The sequence below is a fragment of the Aplidium turbinatum genome, chromosome 7 (genome assembly GCF_918807975.1).
Source record: "Aplidium turbinatum chromosome 7, kaAplTurb1.1, whole genome shotgun sequence".
In the NCBI taxonomy this organism is placed as follows: Eukaryota; Metazoa; Chordata; class Ascidiacea; order Aplousobranchia; family Polyclinidae; genus Aplidium; species Aplidium turbinatum.
Genome location: NC_137478.1, coordinates 22072456 through 22084901, shown reverse-complemented (window position 1 = coordinate 22084901; position 12446 = coordinate 22072456). Strand labels below are relative to the sequence as shown.

The window sequence follows — 12446 nt, the reverse complement described above, 5'->3', positions numbered from 1 at the left end:
TACTGGTTTCATTTTTGAAAATTAAGTTATCGCTTATTTAAGCTTTTAATCTCGAAGTTTCGCTGCAGGTTAAACTGCGTGCTGGTATTCAAAGACTCACTTTGCTTATTTTTATAAAAAAGAACAGCAGAAAGTTTTCACATAGTAGTTTATGACCATGGCAGTTTACAAAAATACCACATCTTGCGATTCAACTGCCTTAATAAAAAATCATCAAATCTGTTTTGTTTGAAAAAGTAAAATCATTTTAAACTCTTGAAATCACAATTAAAGTTTTTTTTTCACCGCAATTTTTTTGACACATGGAATAATATAAAAACAGCACTTTATCTATTCTAAAAGCTCAATAACTTGCTTTCTCGTTGATTTTTTTTATCTGAAAGAGGTCACTTACAATGAGCTACTGTAGACAAAAATACACAGCTTTTACCATGGCAATAGACGGTACTTCGATCCTCTTCACAGTCCTTAAACAAAAGCTTTAAGCAGATGGAATCAACAGGCATCATGCCCTTGTAGCCAAGTACCGGATCCAACAAAAGAAATGTCGTTTTGTATTAAACACGGTTTTAAAACTTGTGACTTTTACTAGCAGTTAGAAATATAGGCTTTTAAATCAAAGACCACAGATAAATAGAGGACACCGTTTATGTGCAACATCAACAAATCAAGTAAAGAAATTCAAGTTTGTTTCAAGATTTTATAATCTTAAAGTCAATTTGTGTTAGAATTTATATTACAAAAATATTAAAAAATTTCTGAAAAAAACAAGCTTTTTTACCATGTCACTGTGTTTTGTGCTGTGATGACTAAATTGCAACTATCATAGTTGTTTGGGTCTTCGGGCTTCGGCTACTCATGGCCACCTAGAGATCTGGCCTGATTTGTCACATTTTGCAAATTTTGATTGCAGCTACTGCTAGTGTTTGACTGACATTTTCTGAGATTTTTTTACTTTTTGCTGTCTCTTAATGATATAACAGCTTTTTGTTGCCTTGGGAAAGCAATAGCAAATGAGAAAAAGTAAGTTGAAAAAGGCTGAATCAGACTGTTATTGGAAAAATAACAGTCTGACTAAAATCTTCGAAATCAAATTTTCTTTGTTTTTCAACATCTGAGGATGTTAAAACCTATTGTGTCATCTGGGGAAAACAGTAAAGAAAGCGTAAAGATATAACTTTTAGAAAAAATTATTTAAACATTCGCCCAAAGTTGGCAAAATCTGGAAATTTCTACAAATGTGACAAATCAGGCCGTATCTTTAGGTAGCCATGGGCTACTCTATTAGTTCACCAATCCAGAGTGTCAATGTTTTCCCGGACAGCATTGAAAGGTTGAGAGTAGGCAATCTCAAGCCTTGTCACCCACGGGAAAAGGCCTTTTTTATTGGGTGAACAAAAGATTTTGAAGCTCTTCGTAATATGGACTGTTTTTCTACACCCATTTACAAAAAAGAAAGATGCAACACTCCTCCCTTCAAAGACCACGCACCAGCAGACCAAAATAGTTTCTTTCTGATTGTAGAGAAGTAAATACTCAATTGCAATACCTTCTCAATAGAATAAAGTAAATGACGACAACAAGCGTTCAGCCTATTGGTGTAAGAGAAGGTTAATTTTTGGGGGTGCGGTCGCACTCCCTGCATCCGCAGCTTCTACATCTATGGTTCAATCTTTACTCCTAATTTAAAGCTTCTGCATTAGTGGTTGTTTTTCGAAAAAATAGCTAAACTAAAAAAACGCAGCACCACACTCAAACCGTGGAGTTAAACCAAACTGTGTTTTTTAGTAAAACGCGAACGCTACTTAAGAGTAAAGACATTAATGAAAGATTATTGACAGAAAATGTAACCACTTTAAAATGAAGGAATTTTCTACACACAGAATTAAGCCACTTGCTACCAAAACCATAAAACTGGAAGAAGGTCAATATGATGGAACTTAGTTACATACATTAAACGTCATAAATACACAACAACGCTGTTTCCCAGATTAAGAATTACAACCAGAAGTTTATTTTCCCGAGATGTTTTAACATTTCTTAGATGTTTTTAAATCTATTTATTTTTAAGATAATGTCTCAAAAAATCAACGAAGGAAGCGTGGCGAGGAGGCACGTGACTGATAAAGGTCAAGAGGTCAATCTTCTCATTGACGAATAGTTTTGAAAAGTGGGGCTTCGTGTTTCTTACAATTTGTGTCAAAGAAGCGGTAATGTCATTAGAAATATTATCAATGGGCCCCTTTGGCTGCGTGAGCCCATGGCCTTATCATCTTGTTACACCACTGCTGATGAGTACTTCAAGCAATAGAATCATAAAACTAAGTGCACAATAAAAATAAAAAATTCAAGTAAGATTTTCACGTGAATTCATATTTATCATAAGTAAACATTTCATAAACACCAACATTTTTGCAACACAAAATGACGTATGGTTTTTTCAAATCGTGATTGCCTCCATCAACTGTCATCAGTTGTATTTCAGTCCGTCATAAAATACTTTGTTTAGCCGCTCTATCTTTTCGTTCTACGAAAAGTTACACGATGAATCTGATATGGGTCTTGCTTTGGCCACCCGTACTGGAAGGATTGTTCTGTGACTCCACCAAACCTTCCCATTGTCTACAAATCATAGAAAACATTATGGAAACGAAGGTGGTTCGACAAACAAATGCAGGGTTTCTGTCGGAAAACAATAAAGCTTTGTTGAAATCACTTGGTTTTTAAACTACAATACGAGCACTATTTAAAAATGACAAAAACTAAAATGGTTAAGTGATGTGTAAATTAATTTAAACCATAACTTAATATAACCAAACATAACTCAGCCATTTTAGTTTTTGCCATCACTAGCTCTGCTACCTGCATCGAGCACTTTGTTTTGCACTTGTTACAATTTATTCTTGGAATAGTATTTAAACATTGCATATATGGGATACCCTTGGTGACCTATCTTTATATATTGCACACTGCCCTTGTGCTGTCCACGTGCAAGCTTTCCAACTTACTGTAAGCCAATCCGCTACGTGCTACCCTTGAAAACGTTGATAGTTGCTGTTGTAAATTTCTGGTAAGAGTAATTGCTACCCGGGTTCTGAGTGATAAACGCTGCATAGCCTTTGTGCATAGCCTACTTTGGTTAATTTAGTTAGAGGTACTTTTGTACTATTGTTCAGGCCCGTAACTAGGGGGGGCGCAGGGAGGGCAAAGCCCCCCCCCTGCAAAAATGTTGGCACCCCCTGGAAAAAATTATGTTAATTAGCTCTGTTCGCTGACTTTTCAGTTTTATACTCAATTTTCTTGTGTTATTTAATTGTAAACATTGTGTGTTTAAGGGTGTGGTAGAATGTTGTCTCTAAAATAAAGTTTGCCTAATTTTAAACGAAACTGCATTAAAAGAGCGAGTTTTGCCAATACCAAACATTCAAATATCTCAGCCAGGAATTAGCAACAAGAAAACATAGAGACTTAGCTTTATTACCGAAAAATGCCCTAGAAAACATGATCTTATCCTTTTGCTATGCCACCGGACAGCACCATTTTATAGGAATATTTATACCCACATGTTTGTTGAAAATGCTTTCAGAATGCACCAAATTCAAAGTAATTTTTCAAAATTTTCTGGAGGAGGCCCTCCAGACCCCCCGCTGCTGGGTGTCGCGATAAGCGAAGACGCCGTCGGTCTTTGCCCGTCGGCCGTCAACCCCCACCCCCTTTCAAAATTCCTGGCTACGTCACTGACTGTTTCTATGATAAACTAGTCTAATGTAAACGTTGTATTAGGCCTACGATTAATGTTCTTGCGTAAATATACCCACATTGTGTACAAACGTCGTTTTCGTACATGATACGGAAGGTAAAAGTTGGGCCCCCTCTAGAATACTTTTTGCCCACCCTGCTGCTCCAAGCTAGTTACGGGCCTGCTACTGTTGCCAGGCAAACATTTAACTAGATTTTGATGGATGTCCTAGAAATGCGAAGAAGATTCAGCAACATTGAGAACAGTGAATGACTTTAACACTTTGGAAAGTAAAATCAGGAGTTTCGCAGTGATGGCAATTTGACATTCAAAGAGCAGACTGTAACCATACAGTTTGATTTTTCGTATAGTAGGCTAACTATTATTTTAAAAAGAAGCAAATAAATTTTAGCCAACTGTACAGTAGTGATTGTAGTCAAAATTTCATTAGTTTCCAACCATTTTAGCTCGTACGTTTGCGAGACCTGTCTCCATATTTTCACTCCAGGTGAAAAGAAACGTAATAATGCATTACTACTGCATTTACAACGTCGACATTCACATTCCCGTTGTCGAATCTGTATCACTTGATTTATTCGAAGATAAGAATCTTTGGGTATTCCACGATTTCATTAAAAAAGATTGCCCTAGCCATTGAGCTTTTGACACAACGTTTTTTGTAGCCTACCTTAAGGACGAGTCAACAGCGTGTGCAGGCGTAGGCAACCATTGTTTGGTTGGTTTTGAATTTTTATCTTCGGACTGACAAAGCCTTGATTGGTTATTCCAGGTAGTTTCGCATACTTGTAGAGGCTCTTGACGCAGGGCCGGTTATCTAGATTGGCAGTGAAGTTTTTTGATTGTTGAAGTATTGTTGCCCGGGATTATTCCATTCACTAGGGGCCGCTGAATGGAGAGCAGTCCTGCTCAAGCGCACACCCCGAGAGTCGAACCAGCGCCGCGTGATCTTGAGCCGGGCACCTAACCACTGAGCTATCGGGGCGGACAGAATTCGGTGACTTCTTTTTGTCTATGCAGATGTTACTTGCCTTACTGGCTATTACTATTTCATTTTTACCGGTTTAGGGTAATAAGATCGTGATGTTGGTAGTTTTGCCGCTTCAATGGTCATCCACCGCGACTTGGCCAACTGGCGATCTATGAAATCCATTTTCACTGAACTTCGTTTTGAAGCGTAATCGTTGTTTCTCAGTAAAGAGAACTGCAAATAAATACAGCAACAAGAAAACAATGAGTTATAACACTGGTCTACAAAAAAAAATTTTTTTTGCGCCGTGAACTTTGAAGACTGATTTAGAGTAATTTTGAGGTGCTGAATCCGAATCCGACCTCAGATTTATCCTATCACGTCAGGTTTGTGAGATATGATAACAACAAATTGTTATTTTTGTTAAAAGTGGAAGATTTGGCGTTGCATTTACCACCAACGTATGCAGTGCTATAACGAAAGGTTATTGTTAGACAGCCTAAAACAGCCTAAAACAGCCTACATAAGGTTACTGGAGAAGCATTGCCATAGGCCTGCTTAAGTCTTTGTAGTTTCATGCAAAACATTGACGGGGGGGGGTCAGTTATACTTTTTGCCTCTCTTTTAGCTTGTTATTACTGCCTTGTTAATAATGTTGCTTAGAAAACAAATTGGCATCAAAATTATAGTTGGTGGGTGTATTTCAGCTACTTATGCACCACATGGCCTGGATTTCTGGATATAGCACAATGTGTATATGCAATAAACGCAACGTCAAATCTTCCACTTTTGACAAAAGTAACAATTTGTTGCTATCATATTTCACAAACGTGACGTGATAGAACAAATCTGAGGTCAGATTCGGATTCAGCACCCCAAAATTACTCTAAATCAGTTTTCAAAGTTCATGGCGCAAAAATCGTGTAGACCAGTGCAATTTAGTAATTGCATAAGACAATTTTAGCATTTTGAAAGCTACTATACTTCATTGGAGTCATTTATTGTGTCAGTAGATGTAGATCAGCAGTAGCAACATAAAAGCTAAATTAACCTATGTGCAAGGTAACCAACAGCATTATACAAACAAACATAAAATCCAGTGGCGGCTCGTGCCATGGGGCTGCAGGGCTGCAGCCCCACCTGAAAGAAAGAGAAGAGGAAAGATATGTTTTCCTCTGTGTTTGTCCGACCCGGTTACTTTTTTCACTTAAGAATTGCGGATCGAAAGTTAAAATATTAAAAGTTTCGTTTGGCAACACCGACTTTAGGCAAAATGCTCTGCAGCCCGAGATTCTGGATTTCAAGCGCGCTGATTGGCTAAAAATTATCCTTGAAGCTCCACCTCTTTTAGTATTTTACAGCAATTTTTGAATCTGTTGGAGCTGCATGGAAAACAGCCCCGCCTAACCGAATAACTTTACAGACTTTTTAAAGTTAGTTTTTATTTCGCAAAGTATAGCGATGAGCCATGAATGTAGAAGTGTTAGCTGTAGAGTTATGGCATTCAACAGGTTATAGGAAGTGCTAAGGGCATCTCAAAATCACTTGAACCTTGTATGCAACGGCTAGGCTAGTCAAGACTAAGCTCAATACTAGTAAAGTTTGTCTCCAAAGCGATACGGTTAGTTTTTTTTTAAATACAGCTTAGGAATACATCAACTTTTCAAGATAGTTTGAATGCATTTTTTCAACATTTGGGGTAAAAACATGCTCAGAACGCACCAAATTTAATGCAATTTTTCAAATTTTTCTGGTGGGTGACTCCCCAGACCCCCCGTGAAGTCATCGCCCTCGGCGAACTCAGCGACGGGCTTCGCCCCCCGGACTATTCATTGCAGCCCCACTGCTCACAAACAGCATCAGCCGCCACTGATTTAAAATCTGATAGGCTACACAGTGAAAATGTTTACGGACTTTACGCTTCAAAAAAAATTATTCGTTTACCCGACATTCAGGTGTTGTCAAGTCACGTTCACTCTCTTATTCATTCAGTTTCATGCAAACTTTGCTTCACAAGGTTAGCTAACGTTTGCAAGATCGTTTGAACTGCGTTGTTAAATGCTTGATTATTTTCAATTGCTTATTCAATTAGGTCACGTTGTTCTATCCAGGCGCAGCAGCCAATGTATTGTATGTTCATCGAGCGTTGTTAGGTCTGCACTCTACATGCCATTTGCTTAATTTGTTTTTTTAAACATGATTTTGTGAACTGAAGAATAAATATTACGTTTGTTGGTCATTCCACTCAGGCTACAAGGTTTTTTGGTGATAGGACAATTCTAGCCGATACGATCAGAAAGACCAAGACCACAATTCGTAGGTCACTGAGGAAGTCAACAAAAATATCAATATTCGTCTTTGGCGACCAAACTATGGCGTTAGGGAAAAGAATGGACCAGCAAAATCTTAAAAATCTTTAATCTTAAATTATCTTGCATCTTAAATAGGACATTGGAGTGAAGTAGTGTGAATTGGCGAGTCAGGTGAGCAACGGGGAGGAATGCAAGGACTATCTTGATCCTTTGTTTATTTTCTAGTCAAATTATAAAGGATTTTTAAATGTTTTCAAGGTTCAGAAACTTATAAAGTTTTTAATCCTTTTCTGAGAGCAGTCTGCTTACTTACTGTCACATTGTTGGTTTTTTTGACAGTTTGACGAAGGTCTTTTTTTCCATTGTAGGATGCAGCTGTAATCTTGGGGGTCATCTTACCGTATGATGCTTGAGCAGTTGTTTGTGGAGTTCTCGTATCAATTGGAATAGGACGGTGATAGATCTAATAATTTCGCACACTTAATTAAGTGACGAAAAAGAGTAAACATTTAAATTTTTAATATAAATTAGATATGATCTTTCAAAGCAATTTTCGACACAGTGCTCTAATTGCCATAGATAGGTTAATAGTTAGACGACAATGCACCCATATTTTACTACTAGAGATGTACCGATATATCGATATCGGCATCGGTATCGGTGATATCGCCCATTTTTTGAGTATCGGTATCGGCAAAATTTGGCCGATACTGTGGCCGGTACTAAACATGTGAAAAAAAGGCGTTTACTGCAGATTTTCTGCAGAAGAAAAGATATAGATTTTTTAAAATAGTAACTAACGTCACATTGATTTAGAAAAATAACAACCTATTCAAATTTTTGATACCTCACACTCCCATGACTTCATGCGCACACCTTTTGGCATTGTTTGCTTACAGTGATTCTTTCACTCAAACAAATCGCTTTGTTTAAGCAGTTTTGCGTTGTTCGATTCTTAAGTTGTGAAGGAGACTCAATTTCTCCAATATTTATCATTTGTGTTTCTTTTTTACTCTCAGCAGAGGATAAAACCAGGCCAAGACTACCCAGATAGCAAAAAATGTATAATTTTGCATCGTTTTTACGTTGCTAAACGTTTAAAAAACCCGTGTAACTTGGTTGTTTTTAGTAAGCTGATTCTATCAGTTTGTGATTTAATTTCCACCTTTCGTTGTAATAAACTCACCAAGCTTAAATAATGTCATGGCAGAGTAAGTAGGCTCAAAATGAAAGCAATGGGACCACGAATCCTCACTAAACTAATCAATAAATGGTCTTGTTGCCCCTAACATGACATCTCATTGTGAAGAAAGGAGCGTTCTTCCCGGCTATCAGCACAAGGCTGAGCACTCACTAGTACAGCGAGCTGTTGCGATTCGCTAACCATAACGGTGTAGCTTCCACGCTAGCCATTTAGACCATCCAATCAACTATATGTTTCTCGGCAGCCGTTTTGTAGCAAGAATTGACATCGACAAGAATTGAAATTTGAAATGGCTAGTGTGGAAGCTACACCGTTGTGGTTAGCGAATCGCAACTGCTCGCTGTACTATAGTGAGTGCTCAACCTTGTGCTGATAGCCGGAAAAAACGCTCCTTTCTTCACAATGAGGTTGTCATCTTAGGCGCAACAAGACCATTTTGATTAGTTTAGTGGGGATTCGTAGTCACATTGCTTTCATTTTGGGCCTACTTATTCTGCCATGACATTGTTTAAGCTTGGTGAGTTTATTACAACGAAAGGTGGAAATTAAATCACAAACTGATAGAATCAGCTTACTAAAAACAACCAAGTTACACGGGTTTTTTAAACGTTTAGCAACGTAAAAACGATGCAAAATTATACATTTTTGCTATCTGGGTAGTTTTGGCCTGGTAAAAGCTTTTCAAGTTCAACCAAACGACAAGCGCCCTTAGGTTGCACATTACTTGTCGAATAGTTTTGTACGACTACACAAATCACTTGGTTTACATTTTACATCTTATTATCAATTATGATAGCTTATTTGGAGAGTTTGCCCAAACACTTTATTAATTTTTCAGAAACCCAAATTATGATGTAATGTTTCTTCCCTTATACCCCAGTCCTCAATTACGGTGTACTTTCATTACTAAAACCTTGATATAATTCCTTGTAAATACCAAAATTGCTTCTATTTGTAACACCAAAGTATCGGCCAAAATATCGGTATCAGTATCGGTATCGGCCTAAAAAATTGATATCGGTATCGGTATCGGCCAAAATATTGGTATCGGTACATCTACTGTATATTTACTACCAACCATCAACATGTTCAAATTGTTTTTAAGTTTAAGAAACTATTGCTAGTTTCAAATATGAAACTTCTCTTTACACTTTTGAGAAAAGCATCATGCAGGATGCAGCATAACCATGCATCACGGAAATTCGTGATGCAAAACATAATCTTACGTTTACCACAAAAGGCGGACTAAACTGCAATGGTAGCCTATATAGCCTACAAAATCTTACTTTTATTCATTTAACGCAAAGTATAGTTTACCTGAGATGGTGGTATGTGTATGTGTTTTCTGCCAAGCTTTCCCATATTTGCAGGTTTTCCCATCTGATAAGCTTCACAATATGACGAAAAGTTTGGACCCTTTGAAAATGTATGAAATTACGCATTGTATTAATGGTAACCGAAGTTTAGCCTATTTCGCTGGAGGTAGCCTATACTCTACAAAAAGCTACGTCCATTTTCTAAACTAGCTTTGTGTGTCTCGTGAGCGGTGTAGCATACACCAAACAAATGTTCATGAGTCAATGAGGAGAATGAAGATTTCATCGCTTATCATTGGCCTTAGGTAAGTTAAGTTGTTTTATATCGCAATTATGTTACCTTGACTTTAGGCCTACCCCTACACAGTAAAATCTTACAAAATAATGAAGAAATGACAAAGATAAAAATGAAATATAGACCTAGTCTAATGGAATAGTCTTCAAGGGTGGTTTGCAGGAATGGCACAGTAGCGTAGTTGCCCAATTTGAATAATCTTGTAACTAACCTACCCATCTTTGGGATGTGAGGTCAATTGGGACCCATTCACCTTTTGGATTAGGTTATAGGGCTATTGGCAAAGATAGTTTAGCATATATGTAGAGGCTTTTGATGCATGGCCGGTTACCGAGATTGGCAGAGAAAAGTTACCGATTGTTGAAGTGTTGTTGCCGAGGAATTATTCCATTAACTAGGTGCCGCTGAATGGAGAGCAGTCCTGAAATCCGTTGCATAAGCGTACACCCCGAGAGTCGAACCAGCGCCGCTTAATCTTGAATCGGGCGCGTAACCACAAAGCTAATGGAGCGGACAATATCTATTACAAATTTATAGCTTTGGGAGAGAAGGAATTTCACGATACCATAAACAGGTCACTGACAGTAACTTAATGGGATTGAATAGCATTACTCAATATAAATACCATATACTAACAACATACTGAACTCAAACGTTTCGGCAACAGCTCTTTGCCTTCTTCAAGAAATACCTAATATATTTTAACAAACAAACAAATAACTATAAATAATGGTAGTGATAAGTGACTGAAATAGATAGCTGCAATATGCATTGAGCTAAATACAACGTACAACTGAAGAACAGACACCAAAAGTGTTAACATTTTGTTGATACGTATGAGTGTAATCACAAGACAAAATAGCGAGCGGCAATTAAAGACAATGAACTTGAAGCATACATAATAAATTCAGTAGGAACGATGCACCTCCAGCGAATAACTGCTTGTTGAGCTTAGGGTTGCGTTGTTTTATTTGAAGTGCCTCGTGAATTTTGGTTTCAAATTTTGATTGACAGTTTCGAATTATTTCAAACAAATCTGATGTAAAATTGACGTCACAACTAACACTGCAGCTCGCTATACAAAATGTTAACACCTTTGGTGTCTGTTCTTCAGTTGTACGCTGTATTTAGCATAATGCATATTGCAGTTATTTATTTCAGTCGCATAGAATCCGGGTGTTTTTGTTGTTTTTACCAATCTGGAATTTTACCAACGTTAGAAGCCGGATCCCGATCGAACTCGGATTCTAAATTTGTAACTAAACATAAATTTTGAATATTCTCCTGGCTACATTTCCAAACCCGAAGAAAGTGTTAAACCTTGGCGTTTGTGTGTGTTACTGCGCAAAGCGTAGGCCCACATGTCATGCCTTTACCTATCAAATGCCCTATGCCTTGTCAATTGTCATACAGTGGAACATTTTTTAATAAATTTTCAGAAGTAAAATTAATTCGGATCTGTTTGAATGTTTCAAATCCGGATCTGAAACCAGTTCGAATTAATTTAACATTTGAAAACGCCACTTTAATTATAACTGCTATGGCTTAGCAGGGATTGCAGACGTGTTGTTTTTTTATACTTTTATATAGGGATCTTCTGTTGCTAGTTTTGTATAATATTTATTGTTTGGTGTAGCCTAACTACTGCACATCATGCTGTTTGAAGCATTTTTTGGGAGACACAAAACGAAGTTTTTCGCAACAAAGTTTCATTATGAGAAAATGAAATTAAGACAAAGAATTTTGCTTTAAAATGTAGCCTATTCTTTGAAAGTAATTTTTAGGCAGTTGTAATTAATACCGTATTCTGACTTATCCACATTACATCGCTAAGTGTGTTGGAAACAAATATGCGTCGCTTCTAAGCATTTTGCTCTGGCATCTTCTTGCGTTTAAGGCCACCGCAGGCCAAGTTGTTATATCCAGGCGCAGCAGCCAATGGACTGCTGTGTGTTCATCGAGAATTGTTCGATCCACATAGGCTATCTATCCAGAGGTCGGTATACAGGACTTTGGTAGATAAACTGGTATGTAGTCTGAGGCTTTGACATGAATTTCCTTGCGGTCCTTCGTTTAGTTTTTATTTTATTAAAATTTTTTGAGAAGAATTTCGTCTCAACAAAAATGTTTCGTTTCGAAAAGTCCTTTACTTTGTCAAAGCAAGAATGGTTTTGGGTATCATTTTTAATGTTTTCACTATGACCCGATCAAAGCCAACTAGCACCGGGGAAAAATGTTCTAATGGATCTGCCATTGTGGTCGTGCTAATGCTATGTTACGCAACTACAGCAGAGAGTTAATTTTAAAATCGTTAAAAAAATTGGCCTAAACCTTCAAGGTGGCATTTCATTTTTTCGCGTTGTAAGTTTTATATCGTAGTCTATAACTTGCCCGATCATTTCCAAAAATGATGCTTGAGCGGTAGATTGGATGTGCTTGACTTCGTTGGGATTTTACTGCCATTGTTTAATTTTTTACTAACCAATAACATTGATTACGTGGTCTGTTAAAGCATATCTTATGAGCAAACAAAGCGTATTGAAAAAAACAATGGTTATTATGAATAATAATGAACAAATCTTGTAATGTATT

General features: G+C 37.3%; 1 protein-coding gene across 1 annotated transcript; it reads right to left on the bottom strand.

Moving 5' to 3' along the window:
* Positions 1-2336: 2336 nt before the first annotated feature.
* Positions 2337-12330, bottom strand: LOC145774881 (uncharacterized). The gene is made up of 5 exons (XM_082586213.1): positions 12246-12330; positions 9561-9659; positions 7353-7502; positions 4818-4961; positions 2337-2622 (listed from the first exon to the last, which is right to left on the bottom strand). The coding sequence occupies exons 1-5, from the start codon at positions 12315-12317 to the stop codon at positions 2515-2517; spliced, it is 573 nt and encodes a 190-aa protein (XP_082442339.1). The 5' UTR covers positions 12318-12330; the 3' UTR covers positions 2337-2514.
* Between the last annotated feature and the right edge of the window lie 116 nt (positions 12331-12446).